Below are 13,732 nucleotides of genomic sequence, written 5' to 3' on the forward strand. Positions count from 1 at the left end.
CTGCTCAGCAGGGCCAGAGCGGCCAGGGTTGGCCACAGGGCAGGCTGCGCGGAGACAGAAGCGGCGCCTCAGGGAGGAATCGGACACCCAGGTCGGCTCGGGGTGGAGGGAGCTCAGGAAGGGGCTGGGGCGGCGGGGATCAGAGAGAGTATGGGCGCTTAGGTGGGTGGGGGGAGCTCCCGGAGGGTTTAGGTTGGAGGATAGTGGGTCCGCTGCCTCAGGGAGCCCAGGGCAGAGATCACTGACTTTCCTCCTTACTCCTGGTTCCTCCTTGACCATTTCCCCTTCCGCTTCTGTCGCCAGCCCCGGCCAAGCCCTGCGCTTCCTCCCCAATCAAACCACCTTTCCTCGGTTCCAGGTGGCAGTCCCCCGGGAGAACCACTCACCTGCCGCCTAGGCTGGGGACAGTGGGGCAGCACAGAAGGGCTTCCACATCCGGGCTCCATCTCTGTCAATACCAGGAGCGCCCATCAGCCGTAGTCGACTTGCTCCCGCCCCCCCTCCTCTTGAGGCAGCTTGGAGCATTGAGAGAGGAGTTATCCTTTGAGCAGGTCATCCCTCCACTTCAGTGTCTCCAGATGAAGTACAAGGGGCTTGGACAGCTGGACTCAACCCAGGTCGAGAAGTAACTGCATTGAGAACCTAACTGTGTGTTGGTGCTTTGCACCTGTTTCCCTCTTTCAGTCCTCACAACTCCAAGAGGTAGATGGCAAGTAAGACTCAGAGAAGCTCGGCAGCTGCCTACCATCCCAGGTCTCTTTCCCCGGGGCCTCGCTGCTCTGTCCTGCAGGGCTGGAGCTGCCAGGAGCAGCTGGAGAAGGAAGTAGTTGGACGCACTGGGTCCCACAGAGAGCTTTGTCTCTATGTCACGAGCAGGAAGATGTGGCCTAGAGAAGATTTAGGGTGCTTGCTGTTGACCTATCTGATGTCAGCGACACCCCGGCCTCAGCCTGTGTTGCCCGCCCAGCGCCGCTGCACCTTGCTCCTCTGTGATCTCTCTGTCTGGACCCAGAGCTGCCAGAGTTCTCTCTTCTCAACCACAGATGGTCCCTCAAGAGCCCCCGGTGATGGGGGCTGGTGGGCCCTCTAACATAGGGCCTGGGCATGGCTCCCTGTGGCCACCAGGGGGCAGCATTGCCAAGCCTGCAGACTCAAAGGGGGGGTGGGCTTTTGGCGGCCCTCAAATAGACTCAGGGCTGAGCAACTCCCAGGAGGGCCCTCCTGGCCTCCACTTCAGCCTGGTCTTTGAGAGCTGGTCCAGGTCTGTTGCCCTTCCAGCTTCCTGTGGGTCTGGCAGCCTGGCCCTGCTCCTCTAAGTTTCCCCCACGAGCCATCCTTCCTGAGCCCAGCCATCCTTTCTGAGCCCCACCAACCCTTTGGTGAACCCACCCTGGCTGGCATTCCCAAACACCCCTCTGGGGCCCTAGAGCCCTCACCAGCTGGTCTGCCCTTGGGTCCCAGCTGTCACCATCCACCCCCACCCCATAGCACACAAAACGTCTGCATACCTGTGGACCAGACCTCCCCAGGCCTCCCCGGTGTGCTCCTCCAGGGCCAGGCCTGCTCTGCTAATTGAATCAGGCCTTGAGGGGCCAGGCTAGTGACTGTTCTCATTGCCGGAGGGAAAGCCGGGCCAGGCAGCCTCAGTGACCCCCTGCGCTAGAGGGAGCTCAGGAGCAGGTCTCTTGAGGGCAGGTCAGGCCCAGTCTCCCTCCTGGCAGGCTGGGGGCCACTTGGTCCACCAGTCCTTGCTTCCCCGCCTGCCAGCCGGATACTCACCACAGGGGTCCTCCTCCGTGGTTCTTCTAGGCACCTTTCCTGGGACCAGTGCTGGGCTTTCCCCCGCAGCTTAAAAGGCTCATGCCCAGGACTGTGCACCTGGCAGCACCTTTTTTAGCCAAAAGCGTGGCCTTGGCAGCCAGTGTGCGCCCTGTAGCTGCAGCGGGGACCTCACATTAGAGCGGGCCAGCGCAGTCCGACCAGCGACAGGGGGACTGAGGGGGCTGGGAGGGGCGGAGACCTGTGCCTCCGGCCCAGGAGAGGGAGGACGTGGGAAAGGAGGGGAGGGGAACTATCCCGCCCGCTCCCCCGAGCCCCAGGGCTGGGCCAACAGGTTGGCTTACCGCGGTGCAGGGCTCTGGGTCCGGGACGCAGTGAGGGCTGGGGCCCGAGGGACCTGCTGCTGGCGGAGCCCGTGGGCCGTGTCTGGGGGCCGGGCCCAACTCCATCCCTCAGCAGCCTCATGCCCGCCGCCATCTGGTGTCAAATTCCAGCCCCGGCGTCACCGGATCCCGGGGTGGGGCCCGGAGCACCCCCGCCCAACCCCACCTTTCAGGGCTCACCTGGCCTCTCCACCTGCTGGGATCTGGCCCCCCCCCTGGGCTACGCTGGGTCCCCCGAGCCGGGCGGGGGCGGGGGGTGGGGAGGAGACGCTGGGAAGGGACCCTGGGACGCAGAGCGGAGAACCCGGGAGGCGGAGAGGCGCGGGAACTGGGCGTTCAGAGTTTGTAGACGCGCGAAGTAGGGAGTTGGGAGGCTGGGCGGAGGGCGGGGAGGGAGGGGACAGGCCGGTCCCTGCCTCCGCCGTGGGCCCTGAGATGGGTGCGGTCTCCTGGGTCCCGGCTGGCCGACCCGCCGCGGCTGCTCTCCGCTATCTGGCCCACCTCTAGCTTCTTCTCTCAGCAGACCCACGGAACTTGTCGGGTCGGTGAGGTGCTGCGCTGGGGTGCTGGAGGTCCGACCCCGCTCCAGCCGCCCAGCCGCCCTGCCACCCGCCAGCAAACACGGTGCTCCCCGGGCCCTGCCGGGGCAGTGCTGGTAGGAGCGGGTGCCCGGGCCGAGGAAGGGAGGGTCACAGAGGAGATGCACGTGCATGGCTGGAGGGTAGTATTTCAGGGGCCTAATTACAGCAATTTGGCAGGTGAGCTGGAGGTTGAGTAACATGGATAGAGGTAAGGGAAGGCCAGATCCTTTGTGTCATACTGGGGAGTCTGGACTTCATAGCAGTGGCCCTGGGGACCACTGAAGGGTTTCAGGCAGCAGAATGGTGCAACCAGACATGCATTGCAGTGACTGGCTGGTCTGGGGGAGACGTAACGAGGCTGCTGGGGAGACAGGGGTCTGAAGCAGAGACGTGGGGTGAGCAGAGGGCTGCAAGGCTTTTCAGACCACATCTTCTTGAAAACTCAGTTGGTGCCTGATTGGATGGGATGAAGAGGTAGGACAGACAAAGGCGCGCCTCTGGCCGGGGTGACCATGTGGAGGGGCTGCGTGCCGGCAGCTGGGGCTCCCTCGAGGAGGACAGACTGGAGACAGGAGCTCAGGAGTTCAGTGTCAGATGTGTGGTGGATTACCCTAGTGGTAATGTTCAGGAAGTGGCTGACTGTGTAGCCTGGAGCAAAGTGGAGAGAGCTGGGCCGAAGAGGGCAATTTGGGAATTGTCGACCAGCTGCCAGTGGGGAGCCGTGGGTGGGGATGAAAGTGCTCAGGGGGCGTGTGTGGACCAGCTATACCTCGTCTATGCATCAGGATCTCCTGTGGACCTTTAAAAACCACCTACATCTGGGCCCCACCCCAAACCTGAATCAGAATCTTGGGGTGGGCATGTGCAGATCTTCCAGCTTGCACAGGTTAGTCTGGTGTATGGCCAGGGCCGAGAACCACAGCTTTGTGACAGCAGGTTCCGTGCAGTGGAAGCCAGACCACGGAGAACTGCTGGGTGGGGGGAGGTGGCTGTCCACAGGCCTGACAGGACCCCTGTGGGACAGGGGACCGAGCAGTGAATAGCTCCTCTCTTTGCTGTTTCCTGCAACCTGGGACTTGGTCAACCATGGCTGCCTCTTGTAGGCCTGCAGCCTAGGCCCCGTACAACTCCAGGGGGCACCCTTCCCGTAGACTACAATGTGCACTGGAGTTGTGCCCTGTTTCCAGCAGCATCCCAAGGGAGTTCTGGGTGTGCCTGTCCCTCCGTCAGGGCCCGACTTTCCCCTCAGAGGCGGTTTCTGCCTGAGGACAAACCACAGCAGTCAGGGGGCATGTGGGATGCTGGTGGCCCTTGGGATGGCAAGCGAGAGGCCAGGGGGCCAGCCAGCCTCTCTTAACTGCCACAGTGGCAGCTCTGACAGGAAGCTCACTCCATGCCTCTGATGCAGGTGTGTTTGTCCGGATCTCAGGCCTGCCTGGGGTCGCTGCGAGGGCAGCGATCAGATTCTAGGGCTCTCGGGGTGGGGGTGGGGGTGTTCTTTCCCAGGTTTACCTGAGGGTGCCTAGAGCTGGGCTCTGCCTTTCTGTTCTGTGTGGCTAGAGGGGGGCTGTGGGGAGAGGGTGTGCCTTTGTGCTTTGGGTGGGGGTGGGGCATATTCTCTCCGGAGCTCAGCCCGGGGTGTCAGGAGCAAGTGTGGTCTGTGAGTCTGTGTCAGGGGGCTCAGCACATAGCTTTCTTGTGCTTGCAGGAATCTCTGTCCCCGCAGAACTGGGGCTCTGGGGACCCGGAGGTGCTGTCCTAGGGCCGTGGATCTCTACCCCCTGCCCTCTGGCTCCTTTAGGGTAGGGTAGACTCTGGGGCATGCCCTCGTACCTCTGGTCTGCCTCTCTTAAGGCCAAGAGGGTGCAGGACTGTGTGGGATGGGAGAGGCTTCCGAAGGCCCCCAGGTGGCTCCCCAGGTCCTGCAGTTGACAGGAGAAGAGAAAGGGACCGAGGAATCTGTGGGCTAGAGAGATGGCCCTTGGGTTTAATGGAGTTGCTGAGGCCCCAGTGTCCTGCTTCTTCCAGGAGAGTCAGAGAAAGCAAGCGGAGACCAGATTCAGGGAAGAGCTTTATTGCTTCCAGGATGGCTGCCCAGGGTGGCTGCCACAGCCTGGGTAAGGTCCTTGAGCCTCACTTCCCTCTGGTCCAGGCTGAAGGCAGAGCCCAAGGACCTGACAGTGTCGTTGCCGAAATCTAGAACAGCTGCCAAGTTGGTCAGTCCAGGCTGGGGCACTGTCCTGTGGATCAGCTGCAGCGGCGTGGAGCGGGGGGGGGGGGGGGGGGGGGGGGGGGGGGGGGGGCATTCCCATCACGCTAGGCCAGGCCTCGCCACCCGAGCTCTGAACTTCTCTCTGCTTAACCCAGGGTCTGCCTTGTCGGCTTCAACGATGGCTCCAGGGTTTCCCTGTGGCGTAGTTAGGGGCTGGTGCATGGGAATACCCCATCTTCTCCTCAAGAAAGGCCAAAACAGTGTCATGGGCTGGAGGGGGTTGGCATGAGATCCTGCCCACCTCCCTCTAGCCCCAAGCAGGGCACAGGCTAGTCACGGCACCCCCACTCTACAGGGAGCCCGACGGGCCCCCTAGTGGGCCTCTTTCTGCATGGCAAGTGGACCAAACTTGACATCTCCAACCTTATTTAAAAATAAATTATCCCTCCCCTCCCCCCCACCCAAATTCACAAAATGATAATACACCAAACACTGATTGGAGAAATGAGTCCAGCAGCAGCCTTGCAGCCTGATGTCCACCTCCTGCATGCTGGGCCTGCTGGGCACGGCCGGCGGCCTCCCGGCCCTCTGGCTTCAAGGCCCCAGGCCGAGAACGAGGCCAAGCGCTGGTCTCTGAGGCTGGCCTCTGGGCAGACACAGCTCTGGCTGCCCTGCCAGGGCCTCGCCACCCCTGCGGCCACTTGGCACTGTCCTTCTCTGGGTCTGAAGACTCCTGCACCTTTCAGGCGGAGCCAGACTGAGGCCAATGGAGCGGGCAGGTGGCGGTGCTTGCTGCTTCCCCGTAGCGGTGCCAGGACCTCCGTGGCCGCGTGCTGGGCCCACCTCAGATGCCGCTGGTTAGGTCAGTGATGACTCGTGCTTTCACCAGCTTCCGCAGAAACTCTTTCTCCCGCTGGATATTGTGTGTCCAGGACTGAAAGGAAAGGCACAGGGAAGGGATGAGTGGAGCTCAGTGCTCTCTTCTGCCCATTGCTCGCCCAGTGCTCTGTGATTGTGGGAAATCTGCTCATCCTCCTCCCTTCCCACAACCCCTTTCTCCGCCCTACGAGAACTCTGCCTCTCCTCTTCTTCCAAGTGTTCGAAGATGGAGGCCTTCCGACCCCCTATTCCCCCAGACGTCACCTCCTTGTCCGGCAGCGCGTCCAGGGCACCTAGGTCCTAGGCACCCTGAGGGTAGGCCATGTGAGTCAGTGAGAGCTGGCCCAGGCCTGGGGGAAGGAGAACCGAGTGGGGTGGCTTAGTCATCCTCTGGCCTGATGCAATGCGCATTGGTCTCCAGGCTGATGAAATCCTGCCTCCGAAATCAGAGGAGCCAGGGGGCTGAGGACAAGAGGCTCACCTTTCTGTGAATGTGGAAATTACAGGGAAGATGACGCCTTCTGGGCTTTCCTGGGCGAAGACTGCACCCAGGCTCAGACTCTGTCCTGTCCCCAGAACTCGCACCAGGAGGCTCTGGTGGCTAAGTCTCTCAAAGAATGAAAAAAGACTGACTGACTCAGGGAAAGCGGACAGCCTCTCCGTAGTTTGTACACCCCTGACCGCTCTGTGGGAACCTCATGGCGGTGTGCACGGGAACCGCTGGCTGGTGCAAAGGACCCAGGGCTCTGTCCTGGCCCTATTCTCATCCCGTCAACTTTCTGCAGCTTGCCAAATCTCTTCAATCAGAAACGCAGGCCAAATTCCCTGTATCCTCTGACTATGCCCTTCGACTTCTTGGGCTAACCACGAACCCGGCTGCCCCTAAGGACAGTGTCCCTCAGACACATCTCAAATGGTGACTGTTTCTTCTCCCCCACTCCACGCCCATGGCACCTGGAAGGTCTGCAGGGTCTGCCTCCTCTCTCAACCGCTGCGACTACACGACTGTCCCTCCAAACTCCCTAAAACCTCCAGCTCCCTCGAGGCTCCTGTCATGACACTCTGCTGTCTGAACTGTCCCTTCTTGTTGCAGACCCCCAGCATGCTCTGCCCTCATCCCTCGAAGAGTCAATCGTCTGGCACACTGTCTCTCTTTGAAGGCAGGGACTGTTTGGCTGGCACAGTAGGTGCTCAATAAAGATGTGCTGAATGAAATTCGATTTTGTGGGTTAAGAACACAGAGGCTTGGGGGAATGGCAGGGCCAGGATCCGAACAGATGTGTAAACTTATACTGCTCTTTCCTTATGTCTCCCCTTCATCACCCCCAGGAAGAAGCAACCAATCTGATGGGTTAGTTTTAAGAACACCCATTGGGAGTCACTGATGGTTGAAAGCTCAGTGGAAGAATGGACATTGTTTTTAAAGCGGATTTATTTATTTATTTATTTATTTATTTTTACATTAATCTCTACACCCATTGTGGGGCTCGGACTCATGAACCCGAGTTGCATGCTCTTCCAACTGAGCCAGCCAGGCACCCCAAGACTGGACATTTTTTGTGATATTAAGGAATTATTAATTTTTTTAGGTGTGATAATGGTATTGTGATTATTTTTTAAAAGTTCTTATCTTTTAGAGAAAGCTACTGAAATATTTATGGTTGGAATGATATGATATTTGAGACTTATTTCCAAATAATCAGTGGGGAGGGGTGCATGAGAGGAAGAACAGATGAACACTGGCCATGTGCTGTTAACTGAGGGAAGTGGGTCACAGGTGCCTGAGAGTTCATCATATTATTTTCTACATTTATGAATATGTTTGACCGTGTCCATAATAAAATAGTAAACAAAAAGGTTGGCCCTGGGCTGTAGCTCTCTTAGACCAGGCAAGGCCTCCTCACTCTCCCTTCCATGCAGACAGCACAGGAGCTTACCAGAGCTGTCTACACCGTGTTGTCTACACCATATACGGGCTGGGGCAGAATTCTGGCAGTCCTGGGTCCCCAGCCACAGCAGGACTCCTGATTCTGGATGCAGCTGTCCTTGTGACGGCTCTTTTTCCATCTCCATCTCTGGCTCCTCGTCCTTCGCCCAGTCATTAAACCCTGGTGCTGCCCCGACCGCCTGTGCTTCGTACTCTACTGGCTGCAGACCTGAACCGGCAGCTGGGCTCACAACTCACAACTGGACGTTTCCAGCCCGAGTTTCTCCGCCGGGCCGCACAGTCCTGTGTGAGCCCACTTCGGCCCTGAGCAAGCTGCTGCTCTATCCCCTTCCTCCTCCTCCTTGTCCCTGCTTCCCTGGAGCACGTACTGGGCACCATGCCTGCCTCTCTGCACTGCCTTTACTCCCTGCGCAGCCACTGGCCTTCGAAGCTGCTCTCCCCATCGTCTGCGGGGCCTCCTCACCAGTGCAGCCACTGGCCATTTCCCAGTGCTCCTCTTACTGGACTTCTTGACAGTGCCTGACGTGGGGGACAGGCCCCGAACACTGCTCCCTTGGTCTCCACGACCCTGCACCTTCCTAACTCCTCCCTACCTTCACTCTGTCTCCTCTCCGAACTCCTTTGATGTCCCTTCCCTTGGATGTCCCCCAGCACGGAACCCGTGCTCTGCTTGTCTCCACGGCCCACCCCCTCCTGCTGGGCCTGGAGAACGGGCCCCTGGGCCGAGCGGAGGGAAGCGGTGTTGGGGCCAGGGTGCTGAACGGTTCACCTGCTTCCTGCAGACCCTCAAGGTGGACAGCAGGGATGCTAAACCCAGGCACCGGCATTTCCAGTGAATCTTCCGCCAGGATACCGGGAGGGAACGGCGATAAGTACAGATAAAACAATAACGGCGGGGCGCCTGGGAGGCTCAGTCGTTACGCGTCTGCCTTCGGCTTAGGTCATGATCCCAGGGTCCTGGGATCGAGTCCCACATCGTGCTCCCTGCTCGGCGGGAAGCCTGCTTCTCCCTCTCCCACTCCCCCTGCTTGTGTTCCCTCTTTCCCTGTCTCTCTCTCTGTGTCAAAAAATAAAATCTTTAAAAAAATAAATTAAAAAAACCATTAATAATAACAGCTAACATTTATGAGTGCTTACTATGTGCCAGGCCGTTTTTTTTGGTTTTTTTTTTACCCATTATCGTGTCTAATCTTCCCCAAACCTAGGGGGTGGGTGCTATCATTCTCCCCTTACTGGGAAGGAAAGAAAGGTTCTAAACCCAGGACATTTGATCTCATAGCTTGAAGTCCCCAGCACCCTGCACGGGGTAGGCACAGCCGATGTCGTGAGCCTCAAGCCAGCCACTTTCAGAGATAATGGGGTGGGGCTGGGGGGGGGGGCAATTTGGCCCAGAAACTGAAGAAGAAAGAAAGGAAACAGGATCCACCAGAGGGTTTCAGGGAAGGTGCAGTCTTCCCTCATTCCTGCACTGAGACAAGACCTACTGATTGAAAATGCAGTCTCTTCTCTGGCTTCTCATCGCCTCTGAACAGTTCCTGGCCAGGAGCCTTCGTCTCTTGCCTAGACTGCTGGAACAGCGGCCCGGCAGGATCGATCTCTGCCTCGTGCCCCTCTGTTCCGTGCTGCAGCCAGACTGGCCTACTACACGCTAATCTACAGCCCAAAAGCCTCCCGTAGCTCCTCCTGACCTTCAGAGTCGAGTCCCAACTCCTCACCACGGCCCACGAAGCCCCGCGTGAGCTGGTTACGGCCTCGCACCCTCTGCCTGGGACTCTGACGCAAAGTGCACATAAAAGGAGTAAGAGGCCAAAGATTCGAGCAAACAGAAGCCAGGAGACAGGTGGAGGCAGTGCTAGTGGTTCAGAGTGGGGGCTGGCAAGGCCAAGAAAGCAAGAAGATACACGAGGAGACACAGATGGAAAGACCAACGGGCTCCTGGCAACAAGGAGGCAGGTCTGGAACCACTGCTGAGAGGGGCGGCATCAGTCGGGAGCTGTCCTAGCCCCGGGACGGGCCCCCCACCCTGAACCCCATTCCAGGCTACCCTGGGGGCCCCGCTGTAAGGCCGTTCCTGGTTTCCCAAGTCTCTCTTAAATTCCTGCAGTAACTTCTCATCACTTGAGGTGGCCTGAGTGAGCAACATGCGTGCAATCATACAGAAGGGGATTCAAGCCACGGACGGGGATGTCAAGCTCCTGGAGAACGTGGACAGTGAGAAGACGGTCCAGGACAGAGCCCTAGCGAGTGTTGATTCTTTTGGGGTGGACTGAAATCAAGGACGCTGAGGAAGAGAACGAGAGAGACCAGCAAGTGAAGTGAGAGGAACACCAGAGATTACGGACTCGCAAGTCTGAGCAGGAAAAGTTTCAAAGAGGAAGGAGTGATCAACATAAAAAGCGTTTCTGAGAGGTCAGGAAGGATGAGGCTTACACGTGTCCACTGGATTTGGCAGCCTTGAGCTGAGTCACTGGTGACCTTAGTGGGAGTCATGGGGGAAGGGGGAAGCCAGGCTGTGAGGGAGTGAGGAGGGCAGAGAGGACAAGCCCGCAGGAGTTGCCGGAGTCCCCGCTACAGCCTCTTTTCCCACGGGACGAGGGGGGCGGAGAGGGGGCCAGGGCTCTGGGTTGGAGGAGGGCGTGTGAAAGGTGATGAGCAGGAAGGAGGGCTGGCTGAGATGGGAACCCCTGCATTTACAGAACTAGGAATCTGCACAGAGGGGAGGCGTCCTCCAACACCCCCTCCACCCCAGCCCCCCATGTGGGAGCAGAGAACCTGCTCAAAGCGCTGGCCCAAGATGTGCAGGTCCCAGGCTGGTGTCAGTGGAAGGCTGGTGGTGGCAGTGGAGGGGACTGTAAGAGGCGTTCACAGGGGCTCTGGATGTGAAGGCAGAGATGCTGTCAGAAGAGGCTGACTGCCAGCCCCGAGACCCGGAATGCTTCTTGAACATGAAGGCACCTGGACATATGGATCACCTGGGAAGCCATTCTGGGTGATCAAGAGCATCAGTGCTTCAGGTCTTCCTTCACAGGGGAGGGCAGAGGGGTACAGGGACTGTCCCGGCACAGAGAGGCAATGTCTCAGGGAGGTTTGAGGGGGCATGGAAGTCTTCTGGGCGAAGACAGGGCTTTCGATGGAGAAGATGGCTCTGAGCTAGTGCCAGGATTAGCATATGGCATTTGGGAATAGAAAGGATGAGGCAGGTGCAGGAAAAGGGCAGGGAGAGGGCCAGGGAGGGAACGTTTGGGGCGAGAAGGGTGGGAAAGGAGGTGCTAGGTTCAGGGGCACAGAGGATGCGTGGTGATCAGAGACCTGAAGGCAGGGATGGACCTCCAGTGACCCAACTTTGCGAACTCTGGGCAGCTGGACCAGCCACTGGCTCACCCTTTTCCGCTGGTTTGTGCTGGGAGCACCCCTCCCTCGGCCCCGCCCAGGGATGCCCCCCGCCCAGCCCGGCACCTCTTTGATGGCTGCCATGCGCACGGTCTCATAGTAGTGCAGGGGTGCATTGGGCGTGCTCATGTCGTAGCCAAAGCCTGCGACTGCCACCTCGTCACAGCCGTGTAGTGCCATGGTCACTGCCACACTGCCAAGGGTTGGGATGTTCTGGAGGGGACGGATGAGGTGCAGAATTCAGCTGGAGAACTGAGCCAGGCTGAGACCCTTAGCCGCACTCACCAGAGCTGAGCTCCTTTTCCGAGGACTAGGCCCCCTGCCCCTCACCCTGCCACCCTGGCCTCCCCTCCCAAGGCATCTCTGACCCTGCTCCCCGTGCCCTCTCCCAGGGCCCCGCTATCTCACCCCGCGGCCCATGAGGCCATTGTTGAAGGGCAGTCCGATGAGGGTGAAGGCGGCCTCCTGGATGAAGTATGGGTTGAGGATGCGAATCTCAGGGGGCTCCTTGGGCACCCGCGTGGCCACAGATTTCCAGAAGCCATCTGATGCACTCTGCAGACACAGCATAAGTGGGCGTGAGCTGGGCACACAGCTCGCCATGGGACCATGTGTGTGTGGCAGGGCCCCAAGTGTGTACAGGCAAACGAAACAAGTGGGGCATGATGTATATACTGGTGAACCCAGAGCATGGGGAAGAAACACCATGGCAGAGGGATGAGCTGGTGTGTTGGGGTCAGGGGTCGGGGGGGATGACACAGGATGTATGATAGAGACAACAGTATGTGGTGGAGGACAGTGAGCACATGGCGGGGCCACAGAGTATAAGGGAGGACACAGAGTGAATTGCAGGGCAGGGGCACACAGGGTGGTGCCCTGAGGTGTGCTCTTCTGGTCTGAGGAGATTCTTGGATCAGCAGGAGGACCGAGCAGCCCAGCTGTCCCCTCCCCTTTGCAGTTAACTGAGGGGCCCACGAGGAGCCTGCCCTCTCTCTTTCCTATCTGCTCTGCTGGGCTCGCCTCCTTTCCCTTCTGCTGTCTCTCCTTGCTTTCAGTCAACTGTTCTAAAGTGAACCTGAAAAATAAGGACAGAACGTGAGCTAGTAAGGCACAGCGGAACACAGTAAGCCACTGATTAGCAGTGGGTGACTTTAGGCAAGTGACAAGCTCTCAGAGCTTTAGAGTCTTTATTATTATTATTTTAAAGATTATTTATTTATTTATTTATTTGAAAGAGAGAGAGAGATAGCGAGCAGGAACACAAGCAGGGGGAGAGGGAGAAGCAGGCTTCCCTCCGAGTGGGAAGCCCGATGCGGGGCTCGATCCCAGGATCCCGGGACCACGACCCGAGCCAAAGGCAGATGCCCAACGACTGAGCCACCCAGGTGCCCCAGAGCTTTAGTATCTTTAACTGCAAAGTGGAGATCTCAGGGAGCCCAGTCCTGTATGGGAAAGGCGTCAGCTCTCAAACCTGACATCCCAGCATCCATTCCAGGGCCACAACGTCCTCTCCGGACTCTCCCTTCCTCCAGTCCCCAGCCCTACCTTTGTGTCCAGTACCCAAGCCCTTTCTGGTCTAGTCCCTGAAGTCGGTCACTCTAGGGAGCTTTCCTGTGAGCTCCTTCAGCCCCCTGCCCCTTGCCCTTCTATTGCCCCAGCCTCAGGAACCCCTGAACTTGGGCTTGACCCATTCAGCCACCTTTTCCACCCTTACAGCTGGACTCTGACTACTGTTGGAGAGAATTGCACCAACCTTGCAGACTGGAGGCATTACCAAGCCCATGGACTCTAACCTCGTATCTCAGGGTGTTTGTTATTTGCCTAGAAAACCTAAAAAAAAACAACTCAACTTAGAATGGAGAGAATAATTTAGTAATGGGATGTGCACTCCAACCAGATATAATACAAAGGAGATCCCATTTGCAATCCTAATGAAAAATATCAAATACTGAGCAACAGACTTAAAGATATGTGACCTGTAATAATAATTTAAAAAGCCTATAATCATTTATTGAGAGATATAAAAAGATGACTTGAAAAAAAAAAAAAAAACAGGAGAGACAAACTATGTTTTTGGATGGGAAGGCTGAATACTAACACAATGCCAAGTCTGCCCAGATTCATGTAGGCTTAACAGAAGTCTAAGAAAAATCCCAATAGGACCTTTGAAATTTACCAAAAGGATTCCAAAAACCCATCCAAAATATTTAACAGGTAAAATAGCCCCCAAATTTAAAAATTAGATATTAGAGTATATTATGAATTTGCAATTGTTAAGACATTGGTAGATGTCTAAGAATCAACATAAAGATCAATGAAACAAGAGAGCCCAGAAGCAGAGCAATATATACGTATATATGTATCAGCTTAGGTTATGATAAAGGAAGCTTCACCGTTGGTGGGCACAAGATGATTTTCCCAGCAAGTGGTATTTGAAAATTGGCTCTTTAGAAAAAAGATCCTTTTACTTCCTCTCCTCACACTGTGCCCAAAATAACTAAATGCTGAAAAAGCAAAACTAAAAGAAAATTGAGGTGTATATTTTATCACTGAACTTTTT

At 57.1% G+C, this 13,732-nt stretch overlaps 1 protein-coding gene across 9 annotated transcripts in view; it reads right to left on the bottom strand.

Annotated features, from left to right (window-relative positions):
* Window positions 1–5,022: 5,022 nt before the first annotated feature.
* The window catches only part of ST3GAL3 (ST3 beta-galactoside alpha-2,3-sialyltransferase 3), a 183,484-nt gene continuing 174,774 nt past the window's right edge, over window positions 5,023–13,732 (bottom strand). For 6 of the 9 annotated variants that reach the window (XM_035018781.1, XM_035018780.1, XM_035018777.1 and 3 more), the window contains 3 exons: window positions 11,581–11,727; window positions 11,239–11,385; window positions 5,023–5,889 (listed from right to left, as the gene is read on the bottom strand). In XM_035018781.1, coding sequence (XP_034874672.1) covers window positions 5,800–5,889; window positions 11,239–11,385; window positions 11,581–11,727 — 384 coding nt within the window. In that variant the 3' untranslated portion in view covers window positions 5,023–5,799. Of the gene's footprint in view, window positions 5,890–8,886; window positions 10,656–11,238; window positions 11,386–11,580; window positions 11,728–13,732 lie in introns of those variants that run through there. The other 3 variants (XM_035018786.1, XM_035018785.1, XM_035018779.1) reach the window with 2 other exon arrangements.

The sequence above is a fragment of the Mirounga leonina genome, unplaced genomic scaffold (assembly GCF_011800145.1).
Source record: "Mirounga leonina isolate KUSES-001 unplaced genomic scaffold, KU_Mleo_1.0 Mir_173, whole genome shotgun sequence".
NCBI classification, from domain to species: Eukaryota; Metazoa; Chordata; class Mammalia; order Carnivora; family Phocidae; genus Mirounga; species Mirounga leonina.